The sequence below is a fragment of the Diaphorina citri genome, unplaced genomic scaffold, assembly GCF_000475195.1.
Source record: "Diaphorina citri unplaced genomic scaffold, Diaci psyllid genome assembly version 1.1 scaffold1853, whole genome shotgun sequence".
Taxonomy (NCBI): Eukaryota; Metazoa; Arthropoda; class Insecta; order Hemiptera; family Psyllidae; genus Diaphorina; species Diaphorina citri.
The window spans coordinates 43,800-59,689 of NW_007379279.1; the positions used below are offsets into that span (position 1 = coordinate 43,800).

The 15,890-nt window shown below is 38.8% G+C and overlaps 1 protein-coding gene across 1 annotated transcript; it reads left to right on the forward strand.

Annotated features, from left to right (window-relative positions):
* Nucleotides 1-2,693: 2,693 nt before the first annotated feature.
* Nucleotides 2,694-7,336, forward strand: LOC103517450 (unconventional myosin-VIIa-like; the record flags this gene model as incomplete). The annotated part of the gene is made up of 8 exons (XM_026829544.1): nt 2,694-2,699; nt 2,861-2,949; nt 3,469-3,532; nt 3,866-3,954; nt 4,470-4,533; nt 5,799-5,908; nt 6,281-6,338; nt 7,122-7,336. Coding segments are annotated over exons 1-8 (695 nt in total), but the record flags the coding sequence as incomplete, so codon positions are not given.
* Between the last annotated feature and the right edge of the window lie 8,554 nt (nt 7,337-15,890).

The following is a 15,890-nucleotide window of genomic DNA, read 5'->3' on the forward strand; positions in this document are numbered from 1 at the left end:
ACCGTATCAATTGCGAAATTTGAAGGTTGATCTGGTGAGCTGAACGGTTATAACCAGTTGGAAGATACAATGAGTATTCAAACTCAAACGGTGAAATGAATGACGTCACTCATGTAAACAATGAGTATTCAAACAGCATTATTGGACCAAACGATTCCAATCGGTTGGATAAAATGAGTATTCAAACTTGCCCAATATGTAAATGTAAAACAAAAAAACGAAAAAATCTGGTGTGAACATCACACGACTTTCTATTACATTTGTGAAATACGTATTGGGGGTGTGTGAAAATTTTTCCAAGTCCCAAGCCACCTATCTGGCGGCCGATTTTTGGTCGAAAATTTTCTATCTCAAAATACTCCCCATGTAATAAGGGATAATTTAAAAGTGTCCAAAAATTATTTTTATTTTTTTTTAATTTTCCAAGTTTTTTTTCTAACTAATAGATAACTATTTACCTGAAAAATGAGTATTGTAATTAGGTAGGTAAAATACTTGTAAACGAAGTAAAATAATATTCCTGAGTAGGTACAATAGGCAAGCACAGTATAGTTGAACAAAAAAAGATATGAAAATAAAAATAAATAAATAAGTCACGGTTGGTCCAGTGGTAACGTGCTTGCTTGCCATGCAGAAGGTCCCGGGTTCGAATCCCACCATCGACAAAAATTTGTAGGTACTCGTTTTTTGATTGTAAATATTTCAACATTTTCAACGAGTTACTTTCTGGTGTTCTTGTGTTGACCCAGCACCTAAATGGGAAGTATTGTGTCTCTTCTCGCCCATCTGATGAGAGGCATACTACGGGGGGCGACGGGGGCCCGGGCCCCCCCTCTCATCCTCATTTTTGCTCCTGTTGGCCGGACTCCGAAAATGTGGAACAGTTGAAAGTCCCAATTTGGAACGTGTGTGGCGGAAAAAGCTTCCGACTGCAGTCTTCAGACCGCCTGAGAGATCTAGAAGTTGGAGGTTTTTTCCGCCGCAGCGCCGGCGGTCTGACAATCGGATCTTCAGTGGCCGGCCTGGTCGGCACAGCTATAAAGGCGTTTTATTTCAATTCAATTCAATTTATTTTTACTGTACATAATATAACATTAAAAATACAACATTTCAATGAATACAATTGTACAACGTCAGTTAGAAAAGAAAAGAAAAAGAAGGAGAAAAAAATAAAATAATATCTAAAATAATTTTATTTTATACATGTAGGTACATAATTTATGCACAATTGCTTTCATTCATCTTACTGATCGAGTATCTACTCCTGAGTCCTGATAATAAATTATTGGCATTTGATATTTGAGTTATTTGTCACGTACCATGGGATGTCTAGAAGCGTTTTATAGTCACCAAGGTATCGGATAAAAGGATAAACCTGACAAGAAGGAGATATCTAATAATTTTCATTTTATGGCTAATACCTACACTTGCGTGCAAAAAAATGGGAGTAAAAAAAAAAAAAAAAAAAAAAAAATCGCGGAATGGGAGTACCTATATTTTCGGAATGGATACCAAGTCCAACAGTTAGGAATTTTTGGATTTTGGTAGTAATTGGACACTACATATGTACCTACTTCTAAATGTAGAACCTTTTTGATACCGAATTTTCCACTCGGGAATTCGTAAAAGCTGAAAAAAGAGTTGACACTAAACTTGTAAAAAAAAGGCTCCACATTTATGATCTTTTTGTCCCCGAATATTTCGCACCTGAGTGTACACTGTAGATGTGCAAAACCTTACAGTTTACATATCTATCAGGATGCCTTATGTACTTGTTTGATAATCCACATGAAGATGCCTATGTAGTCACATAGTACTTACGGGTTATGGGATAAAATTCAAAAAAACATGGGATATTTTAATTGAGGTGAAGAAGAGACTTGTAGGAAAAGTTTACCTAGAATGTGGGTAAATTTACCTATATAATACCTTACCTATCTCTTCCAGTACCTACGTATATATAGTTACCTTACAATATACGTACATACCTACTTATTACAGTATAGGTATAGTACCTATACTAGAATAAAACCCATTTCTGATTTTCCCCTTGTTTTCCTCTCTCTCTGTTACAGCCTCAAATCTTCTCCCTCACCAGCAGCAGTGGAGTACATAGGAGGCAGGATCTGGGACAGAATGGCCTGGAAGACATGATCCAACTCTCGTAAGTAGACTGGCCAGTCCCGGGCTCGATTCCCTGAGAGGAGAAAGAAAAAGGAAATCTTAAAATTTATGTCTAAAATTCAAGTTTTTTTTTTTTTTTTTTTTTTTTTTTTTTTTTTTTTTTTTTTTTTGGCGGAATGGATACCAAGTCCAATACTTAGAAATTTTTGGATTTTGGTAGCAATTGGACACTACATATGTACTTCTAAATGTAGAACCTTTTTGATGCCGAATTTTCCACTCGGTAATTCGTAAAAGCTGAAAAAGAGTTGACACTAAACTTGTGAAAAAAAAGGCTCCACATTTATGATCTTTTTGTCCCCGAATATTTCGCACCTGAGTGTACACTGTAGATGTGCAAAACCTTACAGTTTACATATCTATCAGGATGCCTTATGTACTTGTTTGATAATCCACATGAAGATGCCTATGTAGTCACATAGTACTTATGGGTTATGGGATAAAATTCAAAAAACATGGGATATTTTAATTGAGGTGAAGAAGAGACTTGGAGGAAAAGTTTACCTAGAATGTGGGTAAATTTACCTATATAATACCTTACCTATCTCTTCCAGTACCTACGTATAGTTACCTTACAATATACGTACCTACTTATTACAGTACCTATAGGTAGTACCTATACCAGAATAAAACCCATTTCTGATTTTTCCCTTGTTTTCCTCCCTCTCTGTTACAGCCTCAAATCTTCTCCCTCACCAGCAGTAGTGGCGTACATAGGAGGCAGGATCTGGGACAGAATGGACTGGAAGACATGATCCAACTCTCGTAAGTACACTGGCCAGTCCCGGGCTCGATTCCCTGAGAGGAGAAAGAAAAAGGAAATCGTAAAATTTATGTCGAAAATTCAAGATTTTTTTTTTGGTTTGATGGAGGGAACTGTAACTGTTAAAGTCTTATCGTCTCGAAATCGATTTTTGAAGATGTTTGATTAAGGGAACTGTAAGTGATAAGGTCTTATAGTCCCGAAACCGGAGAAGGAATACAGGATATTAGAAAGCTTATAGCCGTTCCGAGAACGAACACTATCCGTTCAGGATTAAATCCACCCCGGGCGGGAATCGAACCCGCGACCTAGCACTTAAAAGACAGACGCGCTACCAACCAAGCTTCTTTTTTTTACTTTTCTTATCCTACAAGGAGGAAAGTTAGTAATATTTTATTTTTAAATTTAAGAAAAAGCTATGGCTTATAAATGGGCGGAGGAATAAAAGATGGTTTAAAGTTTGGTTTAGTTTCTGTTTAACCCTTTAGTGCACGTTCTATTAATCTCATTCCTCTTTGCAGGGATCTCAATGAGGCGTCACTTCTATGGAATTTGAAAATCCGATATGACAAGGAACTTATCTATGTAAGTATTTATATCTATCAGCAGGATGCCTATGTACTTGTTTGATAATCCACATGAAGATGCCTATGTAGTCACATAGTACTTATGGGTTATGGGATAAAATTCAAAAAACATGGGATATTTTAATTGAGGTGAAGAAGAGACTTGGAGGAAAAGTTTACCTAGAATGTGGGTAAATTTACCTATATAATACCTTACCTATCTCTTCCAGTACCTACGTATAGTTACCTTACAATATACGTACCTACTTATTACAGTACCTATAGGTAGTACCTATACCAGAATAAAACCCATTTCTGATTTTTCCCTTGTTTTCCTCCCTCTCTGTTACAGCCTCAAATCTTCTCCCTCACCAGCAGTAGTGGCGTACATAGGAGGCAGGATCTGGGACAGAATGGACTGGAAGACATGATCCAACTCTCGTAAGTACACTGGCCAGTCCCGGGCTCGATTCCCTGAGAGGAGAAAGAAAAAGGAAATCGTAAAATTTATGTCGAAAATTCAAGATTTTTTTTTAGGTTTGATGGAGGGAACTGTAACTGCTAAAGTCTTATCGTCTCGAAATCGATTTTTGAAGATGTTTGATTAAGGGAACTGTAAGTGATAAGGTCTTAACGTCCCGAAACCGGAGAAGGAATACAGGATATTAGAAAGCTTATAGCCGTTCCGAGAACGAACACTATCCGTTCAGGATTAAATCCACCCCGCGCGGGAATCGAACCCGCGACCTAGCACTTAAAAGACAGACGCGCTACCAACCAAGCTTCTTTTTTTTTACTTTTCTTATCCTACAAGGAGGAAAGTTAGTAATATTTTATTTTTAAATTTAAGAAAAAGCTATGGCTTATGGGCGGAGGAATAAAAGATGGTTTAAAGTTTGGTTTATTTTGTGTTAACGCTTTAGTGCACGTTATATTAATCTTATTCCTCTTTGCAGGGATCTCAATGAGGCGTCACTTCTATGGAATTTGAAAATCCGATATGACAAGGAACTTATCTATGTAAGTATTGTACCAAATAATCCCATTTAGGAACCTATAGATAAATAATACTATAGTGTGAATAGTTATCAATATTGATCAACTTATCGATATTGATCTACCTAAATTATCAATTGATCAAGCTTCATAATTGAGAGGACTGAGGTTCGAATTCCCCGGGAAAAATCTAATTATAGGAAGGCTAGATTATAAGTTAAGCTAAAGTTTTTTTCTTTCTTTTAACCAATTTTCCATTTTTCGTGTGACAGAGCTCACGGATCGGACAAAATGAGGAGAAATTTTCATCAGATTTCCACGGCCTAAAATACTCTGGCCCCTCCCTTTTCTATCCTTCTCTCTCTACCTTTCCCTAGCCTTTCATTATCTCTCTCTCTCTCTTTCTCTCTCTCTCTCTCTCTCTATATACCCTCTCTCTCCTTCTCATGCCCTTAGATTTCAAACGATCACACCCGGCTTTACCTTTTTGACAGTTTTTATTGCGGTGGGACTTTTATTTTTCCTCTCGAAAAATACCTATCTTAGAACGATTTTCCTTCACAGAAAGCAAAATAGAGGGAGCAGGAGAGAGGAAAAAAGAGAGAAAGGAGACTAGAGAGAGAGAGAAAAGGAAGAAGAGGGGGAGATAGAGAGAGGGGAAGGATTAAGCCGGCAATTTTCTGGAGGAAAAAACCTGTCTAGGTTATGTGACACGTCTAATCTCATGGGAGAGAAAGAGAGAGAGAGGAGGAGGAGAAGGAAAGGAAGAAAAAGATTAGAGGGAAAGAGAGAGAATTTTGAACCTGAAAAGAAAAAGATGTAAGCAAACTGGATCATGGATTTATAATTGTCTTTAGCTCTCTCTCTCTCTCTCTCTCTCTCTTTCGCCCTCCCTTTTTAGTCCGTCCTTCCTTTATTGTTACTAATAATAAAAGGTATAGTGGACGGACTATTGTATTCGCTTCGGTGTCGGTCTGTCCGTCAGTCTGTCTGTCTGCTAGTCTGTCCCCATAGAAGGACTTATCCAAACCTGGTCGACCTATATATCAAAATAAAGGTCTCCCTATTTCTCTCTCTACCACGCTAAATTTTATGATTTCACTTGGAGTTGAACCGGCAAACTCCAGATCCGAAATCTATTCGCTAACCTTGTTAGCTTAGCAAACCTTAGATACCTACTTTTGGGTTATTCATTGAAGTCTCTTGGTGGGCTTTTTGTGTGTAGTGCTAATTCTTTCACCACCTAATGTTACTAAATTGGCATCACTTTCGTTTTTTGTCCCTTACAGACGTATGTGGGAAGTATACTGGTGGCAGTTAACCCTTACAAGATGTACGACATGTATGGACTGGATATGGTGAAGAAATACGAGGGTCAAATCCTGGGCACTCTATCACCGTAAGTATACATTTGTCTCACCAGGGTTGAAAGGGCTAATAAAGAATGAAAAAAAAAAATGGTTTCTTTAATGGTAAAAAAAAGCATCAAACAGTTCACAGGATCTGAGAGCCTCAATGAGCATTAACCCATTAATGGCTCTGAAGGTCAAACGGTTAGACTGGTGGCTGGTGGTGACTGAATAGGTACTAAATAGACCATCTCGGGACGAAAGAAAGTTAGTAGGTATAATTGTATAGTTAAAGTATGTAGATCTCTGTAATAGTAAAAAAAAGTGATTGTGAGTGAAAAGTGTCTACTGTCTACCTATAAAGACTCGTATTTTTGTATAATTGTAGGTATAATAATAGTTTCGTCTTGTTTGTGTTTCAGACATTTGTTCGCCATTGGTTCAGCTGCATACAGTGCTCTGGCTACTAGTGGAAATCAGGTTAGTTTCATCCAAACACAACTTAAGAAACAATAAAATATCATTGGTTAGGTGGAAGAGCTCTCAATATGATAATCCTACCCCTAAAGCCTAAATAAATAAATAGCTTGGAGGTTAGCATGCCGGTTGTGGTAGATATACATTGGAAGTTGGAAGTAGATTGTATATGAAAGATTAATAGAAACAACAGGAGAACCAGAAAGTAGTGGACCAAAATCAAAGGGAACGCCACAAAAGATCTGATCGTCTGCCCTGTAAGTGCTAAATTTTATTGTTCGTTCGATTCTCGCTCGGGGCGAACTTTGTCGTAAAATACTTAGATAAAGGTTCTTTCTCGGAACGACTGGCTTTCTGCTATTGCTAAATTTTATTGTTCGTTCGATTCTCGCTCGGGGCGAACTTTGTCGTAAAATACTTAGATAAAGGTTCTTTCTCGGAACGACTGGCTTTCTGCTATCCTATACTCCTTGCTTTGATTTTGGGACGATGAGACCGCAATAATTGTTAGTGCCCAGAAAAGGCGAACTTTGTCGTAAATAGATAAGGTTTGTTCTCGGAACGACTGGCTTTCTGCTATCCTATACTCCTTGCTTTGATTTTGGGACGATGAGACCGCAATAATTGTTAGTGCCCAGAAAAAGTAATTGAAATTAAAAATACTATTCCAAAGATATAGACCAAAAACCAAACCGACTCTCCGACTTTCGATAGTGAATAACTCGCGCATCGCTTGATCAATTTGACTCCAAAAAGGACTAACCACATTCTCTCTCCACTCCACAGGTGGTGGTAATTTCCGGCGAGTCTGGCTCTGGGAAGACCGAATGTACTAAGCTAGTAATGCAATACCTGGCCGCCGTCAACAAGTCACCATCGAATCTGATAACAGAACAAATTCTGGAGGCGTCTCCCCTTCTGGAGAGTTTTGGTAACGCCAAGACCGTGAGGAACGACAACTCCTCCAGATTTGGAAAATTCCTCCAGGTTCATTTCAAAGAGTAAGTTTAGCACCTAATCTTCTTCTTTAACTTCAACTTTTCCTTAAAAAAAAAGTAATAAAAAATAAATAAAGTTAGTATAGTACCTAATCTTCTTCTTCTTCTTTTACTATAACTTTTCTAGATTTTATTTGAGGTTGGTGTTACCCTGCTTTATCCTTCCCCTCCTATCTAATGCCTTCTGCCATCTCCATCACTTTTCTCTCTTTCTCAACCTTATCTCTCAAACCTTTGGTCTCCCAAGTACCTTGTCATTCCACTTAATTATGTTTATTATTCTAACTACAGTAAGTAGGTATTTTTGTTTTATTTATTAGTTTTATTTAACACATCCTTTTTTTTAAATATAAATGGACGGGTTTCCCGATTTTATAAAGTCGAAAGATACCATCAATATAAATACTGCAAAATACATTAATACTCGTATCTATACAAGTAAATGCAGTGATTTATCAGAAAAACACTTCATCACGACAGATGTCTTACCTTCCACCGTAGTAATTCCCTAGGTATGTACCTAGTTGAGAAAAAAAAACTTTTCATCTGCCTTTGTAAAGGTTGGAAATTCTCAAAGGTTGAACACAGAGGAGGAAGAAAAAGAAGAAGAAGGAGAAGAAAAAGAATAAGAAGAACAAAAACAACAAAAACAACAACAACAAGAAGAAAAAGAAGAACAACAAGAAAAAAAAAAAAAAAAAAAAAAAAAAAAAAAAAAAAAAAAAAGAAAAAAAAAAAAAAAAAAAAAAAAAAAAAAAGAAGAAGAAGAAGAAGAAGAAGAAGAAGAAGAAAAGAAAGCAATAGATGAAGATGATATCAGAAAGAACTTTTCCTACCACGTGGAAACGGGATTTTTTTTTCCAGAGTTCATCAGGAACAAAAGAATCAAAAGATTTTTTTTCTCCCTTTCAAATCAGAATAGTGAGGGGAAATGAAATAAGAATGTGGAGGGGGGTAGATAGTGTAGCAAAAGGAAGGGGAAACTTCAATATGACGAGGGGGGAGACAGACCTTTTGTGTGTTGCACATTGCATATTCAAAAATAGTTACACGGCTTTCATACAATTTCAATCGTTTCTGGTTCTCATTTAATATGATTTAATGGCAAGGTTCTCTGCGGTAGGGAGTTCTTGCTCCCAGTCTCAAAGGTATTGAAATTTGCAAATCTATAATATGGGATGTAGATGTAACAATGTAGATATTAGTTTTATCATCCAAAGGTCCGTTTTCTCTCTTCTCTGCCTCTCTCTCTCTCAAAGCAAAGGTTGAACATAGAGGTTCGATAGAGGGAACTGTAACTGCTAAGGTCCTATCGTCTTGAAAGCAAAGAAAGAGAAGAAGACCAAGATAGAAATCAATTACCTATTATATCAGGAGTAGGAGAAAAAGTAGGGGGGGGTAAGAAAAAAATTAGAGAGAGAGAGAGAGAGAGAGAGAGAGAGAGAGAGAGAGAGAGAGAGAGAGAGAGAGAGAGAGAGAAAGAGCATGCTTGTGCCTTCCGGTACTCATTATGATGGTGGCAGGGGTACGTAAGTTAAATCCGGGTACCCAAGGGGTACGCGGGTGAAAAAAGGTTGGGAACCACTGATCTAGATTTCAAGTTTTAAAGGGATTGTCTGATGCACAGGGAAATAAGAGCTTTTGAAGGTCGTACCGGATTTTATAAGCTAATGATGAATTTACTGATCTTCCTGATGTCTACATATTTGTTATCTGATTAAACGTTAGATAACGGGGTAGTTCAATAAAAAGTTAAACAGGTGGGTAATAGATTTAAAATAAAATTTCATTTGATTGATAAATTTAATAGTTTAATGGGCGATTTACTGTGTCATTATTATTTAATATTTATAAAAGCTCAATAGGCACTTGAAAAGGTAATTTTTACCCATAAAAAAAAGATCAAAAAGATGGATATTCCCAATTTATAATTATTAGAAAAATAAAAATCAAATAAGAACTCCTAAAATTACAATGACCTAGCTATACATTTCCAGACAATAATTATAGTAGGTTGCAGTAGGCACAAATAAAAAACGGGACAAAAGTCAATTCAAAACGTTTATTTATTTCTAAAAGGCTCTTTAAAAAAAAAACCTTGTTTTCAATATAGTCAACTAAGGTATAATTTTTTTCGAGTATGGAATTAAATAGTCCATTATTAAAGCTTTCTGCTTTCTGTGCATTCAGTCACGCGTAAAAATAAGTCCCCGATATAAAAGAGCCTCTAATTAGGGGAGGCATTGAGGCTGTAGAAATCATTTCCCTCTTGCCTAATGGGATACAGATGTTAATTTATTAGGGGCAGAAAAAAAAGCATGATAGAAATATTCGGATGGATTTTTTTCTCTTTCTCTCTCCCTCTCTCTCTCTCTCTTTCTCCCTCTCTCTCTCTCTCTCTCTCTCTCTCTCTCTCTCTCTATTTCTCATCATAACTGCCAAGTATCAACACAACTAGAAGTGACTAAATTATTAAACTTACCTAGACGTTTAGAAATGATAAGGAAGTGATAAGGAATAAAATCAAAGTGACTGAAATCTCAAAGAAAATACAGGAGAGCAGATTAAGGTGGTTCGGGCATGTTGAAAGGAAGAGAAGAAGATTATGTTGGGAAGAGGACTGCAGAGATACAAGTTGCAGGGAGGAGAGGAAGAGGAAGAAGACCTAAGAAGAGATGGAAGAATTGTGTACATCAAGACCTGAGGAGAAAAAGTACTGAATGGAAACGAAGTTCATAACCGAGCGGACTGGAGAAGACTGACTCAAAACGCCGACCCCGCATAAGCGGGAAAAGGCGAAGAAGAAGACGTTTAGAAATCCCTGAGAATAACCTTAGATACAAAGAGATTGAACGTGGAAGAGAGAAGGTTTAAGAAGGAGAGAGAAAACAGAAGAAATATGTAATTTAAGAGAAGGAAGAAAGAGGTAAAGACAGAAGGTAACAGAAGATCCAGGAAGTGAGAGAGAAAATAAAATAGAAAGAGGGAGAGAGAGATAACTTGAATTGAAGTAAGGGTACATGAGAAACACAGAGAGAAAAAAAAAAGAAAGAGACAGAGAGAGTCTAAGTTGTTTGTTTTAAAAAAAGTTTAACAAGATAGATGATCGAGATATTATGGAGATGGAGAGAGATAGAGATATAGGTAAGAGTGAGATAGAAGAATATTATAGAGAACAGATAATATACAGTGTGTCCCATCAGAACTCCTCTAGTATTGATCTCCTTACCTTTTAAATAGCTGGGAACGATACCCAATATTACGCATAGGTAGGAATTGACCTCTTTTCACGAAAAAACGGCTTGACCGATTTTGATGAAATTTTTTGTGGTTGTTGAGAAGAGTACTGAGGGTGACATAGGCTATTTAAATTTGTCATATTCCATCCCGATTCAAAATGGCAGCACCTCAAAGTTATGACTCTTATGCCACGCTGATCCCGTACAAAGGACGGGTCAACCACTAGTCTTTTTCTACGTTTCCATTGAAAATTAAAAAAGGTTCTGTAATTTTGTTTATTAAGATTTTCTTCGGGAGATAACGATGCCGTATGACCAATTGACCACATTATAAGTAGAGGCTGCTTTACATGACTATTGGTATTGGCTTTTATTACCACATTAAACAAAGACATGAAAAAAAAATCTGGTGTGAATATCACACGACTTTCCTTATCCTATTAAATGATGCTTCTTTGATTGTTCTTTTAAATTACTTTTTACAATATGTCTAACCGTTTAATCGATATAGCTTAAAACCGCCAAAAAACCGTCGAAAACCGCCAAAAAGCGTTCAAAATACCGCCAACCGCAGCACCTATCTCAACCAAAAGTTTTGTGTCGTATCCTTGACACATTTGTGAACTACCTACATACCAAATTTCAAGTCTCTAGCTCATACCGTTCTCGAGATATTGTTGATTACACCGGGAACCGCCAAAAAGTGGCAAATTACCGCCAAGCGTTGCACCGATCTTAACCAAAAGTTTCGTATCGCATCCTTGTCACATTTGACAGCTGTGTGCTATTTTTCCTTCTTCTATATTTCTCATTTTCTTTTTACTTCGTCTTCCACTCTTCCTTCTTTTCCTCCTTCTCCTCCTCCTCCTTTTCCTCCTCTTCCTCCTCCTCCTCCTCTTCCTCCTCCTTCTCCTCTTCCTCCTCCTCTTTCTCGTCCTTCTCCTCCTCCTCCTTCTCCTCCTCTCCTTCTCCTCTTCCTCCTGCTCCTCCTTCTCCTCTTCCTCCTTCTCCTCTTCCTCCTTCTCCTCTTCCTCCTTCTCCTCTTCCTCCTTCTCCTCCTCCTCTTCTCCTCCTCCTCTTCTTCTTCCTCCTTTTCCCTTCTATATTAATTTCTTCCCTTTCTTTTCTTTTCTTCATTCTCCCTCCTTGGTCTCTGTCCTATTCTACTCCTTATTTCTCTAAACCTCCCTCCCTTTCAGCCCTCTTTCTCTCTCTCTCCTACTCCTCTCTCTCCCTCCACTCCTCCTCTTTCTCATTCCCTCCCCTCTCTCCTTCCTAGTTTCTCCTAATCGGGTTCCACTCCGTTTCCTCCCTCCTTACTAATTCGGTCTTATCCCCCCTCCATCTTCTCCCCCTCTCTCTCCTCCCCCTCTCTCTCCTCCCCTTTCTTCCTCTCTCTCTCCCCTTTCTCTCCCTCCCTCTCTCCATATTCTCTCTCTCCCTCCCTCCTCTCTCTCTATCCCTCTATCTCTCCCTCCCTCTCTCCCTCCCTCTCCATCCCTCTCTCTCCATATTCTCTCCCTCCTCTCTCTCTCTATCCCTCTATCTCTCCCTCCCTCTATCCCTCTCTCTCTCCCCTCCCTCCCTCCCTCTATCCCTCTCTCTCCATATTCTCTCCCTCCCTCCTCTCTCTCTATCCCTCTATTTTTTATTTCCCTTTTTCCCCACCCCTCCTTCTTCTTCGCCCTTCCGCTTCTTCTTCCTCCTCCTCCTCTTTCGCCCTTCCATTTTTTCCTCCTCCTCCTCCTCCTTCGCCCATCCACTTCTTCTTCTCCCTTCCCCCTTTTTCTGCTCCCTCTCTCCCTTTCTTTCTACTTTTCATCATTTCTCCGTTTACCACCTCCTTCCTTCTCGTCCTGCGCCTGTTTTCTTTTCCATTTCCTCCTCCTTCTCCTTTAGCTCTACTTCTTCTTCAATTCTTCCGCCTTCTTCTAGCAATTCTCCTCCTTATTTTCCTCCTCTACTTCTTCTTCAATTCTTCCGCCTTCTTCTAGCAATTCTCCTCCTTATTTTGTGTGCTATTTTTCCTTCTTCTATATTTCTGATTTTCTTTTTACTTCGTCTTCCACTCCTTCTTCTTCTCCTCCTCTTCCTCTCCTCCTCCTCTTCCTCCTCCGCCTTCTCCTCCTCTTCCTCCTCCTTCTCCTCCTCTTCCTCCTCCTTCTCCTCCTCTTCCTCCTCCTCTTCCTCCTTCTCCTCCTCCTCTTCTCCTCCTCCTCTTCTTCTTCCTCCTTTTCCCTTCTATATTAATTTCTTCCCTTTCTTTTCTTTTCTTCATTCTCCCTCCTTGGTCTCTGTCCTATTCTACTCCTTATTTCTCTAAACCTCCCTCCTTTTTTTTTTTTTTTTTCAATTATTATTTATTTATTTCTCAATTGAATGGGTGGGTAGGTAGCAATATCTTTAAAAAATCCATCATATTTGCCTTTTTTTATTTTATTTTGCGCTCAACAAGAAAAAAACATAAAGTTATCTCATTTCTCATCTCTCATATCTGTTTTACGACCACTTGACATTCAAGCTCTTTATTGAATGAAAAGCTGATGATAAAAAACGATAATAAAATGAGAAAAATCTATAACAGCGATTTTCAACCGGGGGTACGCGAGAGACACTCCAGGGGTACGCGAAAAAGAATAGATCAGTTGCGCTTACTTGGATGATGTTTCAAAGTCATAGAGCAGGAAAAATGAGGACCAACGAATTTTTTCTTTTTCCTCTACGACTTCTAGATACCGAGATAAATCGATCTAAAAATACCGGTAAATCGTGAAGTTTGACGTCACGGCATACGCTCCCGTAGGCGATGACGTCATAATTCATGACTCCCATTGTTTGTGCGCAAGCGTTTCTGCGCATTTTGACATTAAGTCTGACGTCACAACTCTTTGAACTTTTTAATTAAAACATTTGACGTGAAATCTGACGTCACAACTCACTGAACTTTTTCATTAGAACGGCAATTAAAAATTGAATTTTCGACCTTTTAAAGTTACTTTTTCGGAGTTTTGACCTCNNNCTCTCTCCATATTCTCTCCCTCCCTCCTCTCTCTCTATCCCTCTCTCTCCCTCCCTCTATCCCTCTCTCTCTCCCTCCCTCTATCCCTCCCTCTCTCTCCCTCTCTCCATATTCTCTCCCTCCCTCCTCTCTCTCTGGAGGGTAGCGTGTATGCCTTGTAAGCGCTAGGTCCCGGGTTCGATTCTAGCCTAAACAGACAAGGTTCAGATTCGGAACGGTTGGGTTTCTCGCTTCTTCTATCGTGTCTTCTTTCTCTCTTATAGTTCTTTTCTTACAAAAAATGTAAAAATAATGAGAGAGAGAGAAAGAGCGAGAGAGAAGGGAGAGAGAGAGGGAGAAACAGTAAAAGAAAGGAGATAAAGAAAGATAGAGATATATATCATGGTGTTATGTATGTGGCAGATATAGGTACTTATTAGCAATTTAAATGGGTCTTGCTTACGGTATTACATCTTTTTCCTTTTAAGACAGAGAAAAACCTAATATCTTTATGTATTCCTTCTCTCTCTCTCTCTCTCTCCCTCTTCCTCTCTCTCTCTTTCTCTCTCTCTCTCTCTTCCTCTTTGTAACACACATGCACACTTCATTAGTACTCAAAGAGAGTGTGAGGAAAACAGAGAAGACGAAAAAAAATAATAATAATAATAGAGAGAGAGAGAGAGAGAGAGAGAGAGAAAGAGAGAGAGAGAGAGAAAGAGGAACTGAGGAAAAAATGAGTAGGTAATTGAGACAGAACATAGGGACGGAGAGAGATAGAGAGGGAGGACAGGGAAGAGATAAAAAGAAAGAGAGAGAGGGAAGGAAGACTAGAATTATTAAAAAAAGAGAGAAAGAGGAGGAGAGAGAAAAAAAGGAAGAGAAGAAGAAAGAAAAATCTGGTGTGCACATCACACGACTTTCCTTATCCTATTGAATGATGCTTATTTGCTGAGGAAAAAATGAGTAATTGAGACAGAACATAGGGACGGAGAGAGATAGAGAGGGAGGACAGGGAAGAGATAAAAAGAAAGAGAGAGAGAGAGAGAGAGAGAGGGAAGGAAGACTAGAATTATTAAAAAAAGAGAGAAAGAGGAGGAGAGAGAAAAAAAGGAAGAGAAGAAGAAAGAAAAATCTGGTGTGCACATCACACGACTTTCCTTATCCTATTGAATGATGCTTATTTGAGTGTTCTTTTACCCTAACTTTTACAATATCTCTAACCGTTTGGTCAGTATAGCTGAAAACCGCCAAAAAGCGGTCTAAAACCGCCGAAAAGAGGTAAACTACCACCAACCGCAGCACCTATGTTAATCAGAAGTCGCATCCTTGTCACATTCGACAGCTGCATACCAAATTTCAAGTCTCTAGCTCTTACCGTTCTCGAGATATTTTGTTTACAGACAGACAGACGGAAGGACAGACAGACAGACGCACACACAGACCAACGGCTGAAACTTTGGATTTAGGCTCTAGGGACCTCAAAACGTGTTTTGACACTAAAAACTGACCATCGAAAATTTGACCCGATAGCTCTAGACCTCCATAGAACTAGCTCTAGACCTCCATAGAACTAGCTCTAGACCTCTATAGAACTAGCTCTAGACCTCGATAGAACTATAGCTCTAGACCTCCATAGAACTAGCTCTAGACCTCGATAGAACTAGCTCTAGACCTCGATAGAACTATAGCTCTAGACCTGCATAGAACTAGCTCTAGACCTCCATAGAACTAGCTCTAGACCTGCATAGAACTAGCTCTAGACCTCGATAGAACTATAGCTCTAGACCTGCATAGAACTAGCTCTAGACCTCGATAGAACTAGCTCTAGACCTCGATAGAACTATAGCTCTAGACCTGCATAGAACTAGCTCTAGACCTCCATAGAACTAGCTCTAGACCTGCATAGAACTAGCTCTAGACCTCGATAGAACTATAGCTCTAGACCTCCATAGAACTAGCTCTAGACCTCGATAGAACTAGCTCTAGACCTCGATAGAACTATAGCTCTAGACCTGCATAGAACTAGCTCTAGACCTCCATAGAACTAGCTCTAGATTTCCTCTCTTGGAGAGATAACAGGGTAAGGTAGAGGAGTATTCTTTAGGTGTGGAAACTTTCGGAAATGGAACTGATTCTGATGCCATCTTTTATATTTTCAGTTTCCAAAGTGGAATCACTTTGTGTTCGGTTAGAAACTGAAATGTGGGGGGAAAAAAGAAGAAGACAGAAATCGGGTTGATCTAGTGGTAACGCGCTTGCTTGCCATGTAGAAGGTCCCGGGTTCGAATCCCACCATCGACAAAAATTTGTACTCGTTTTT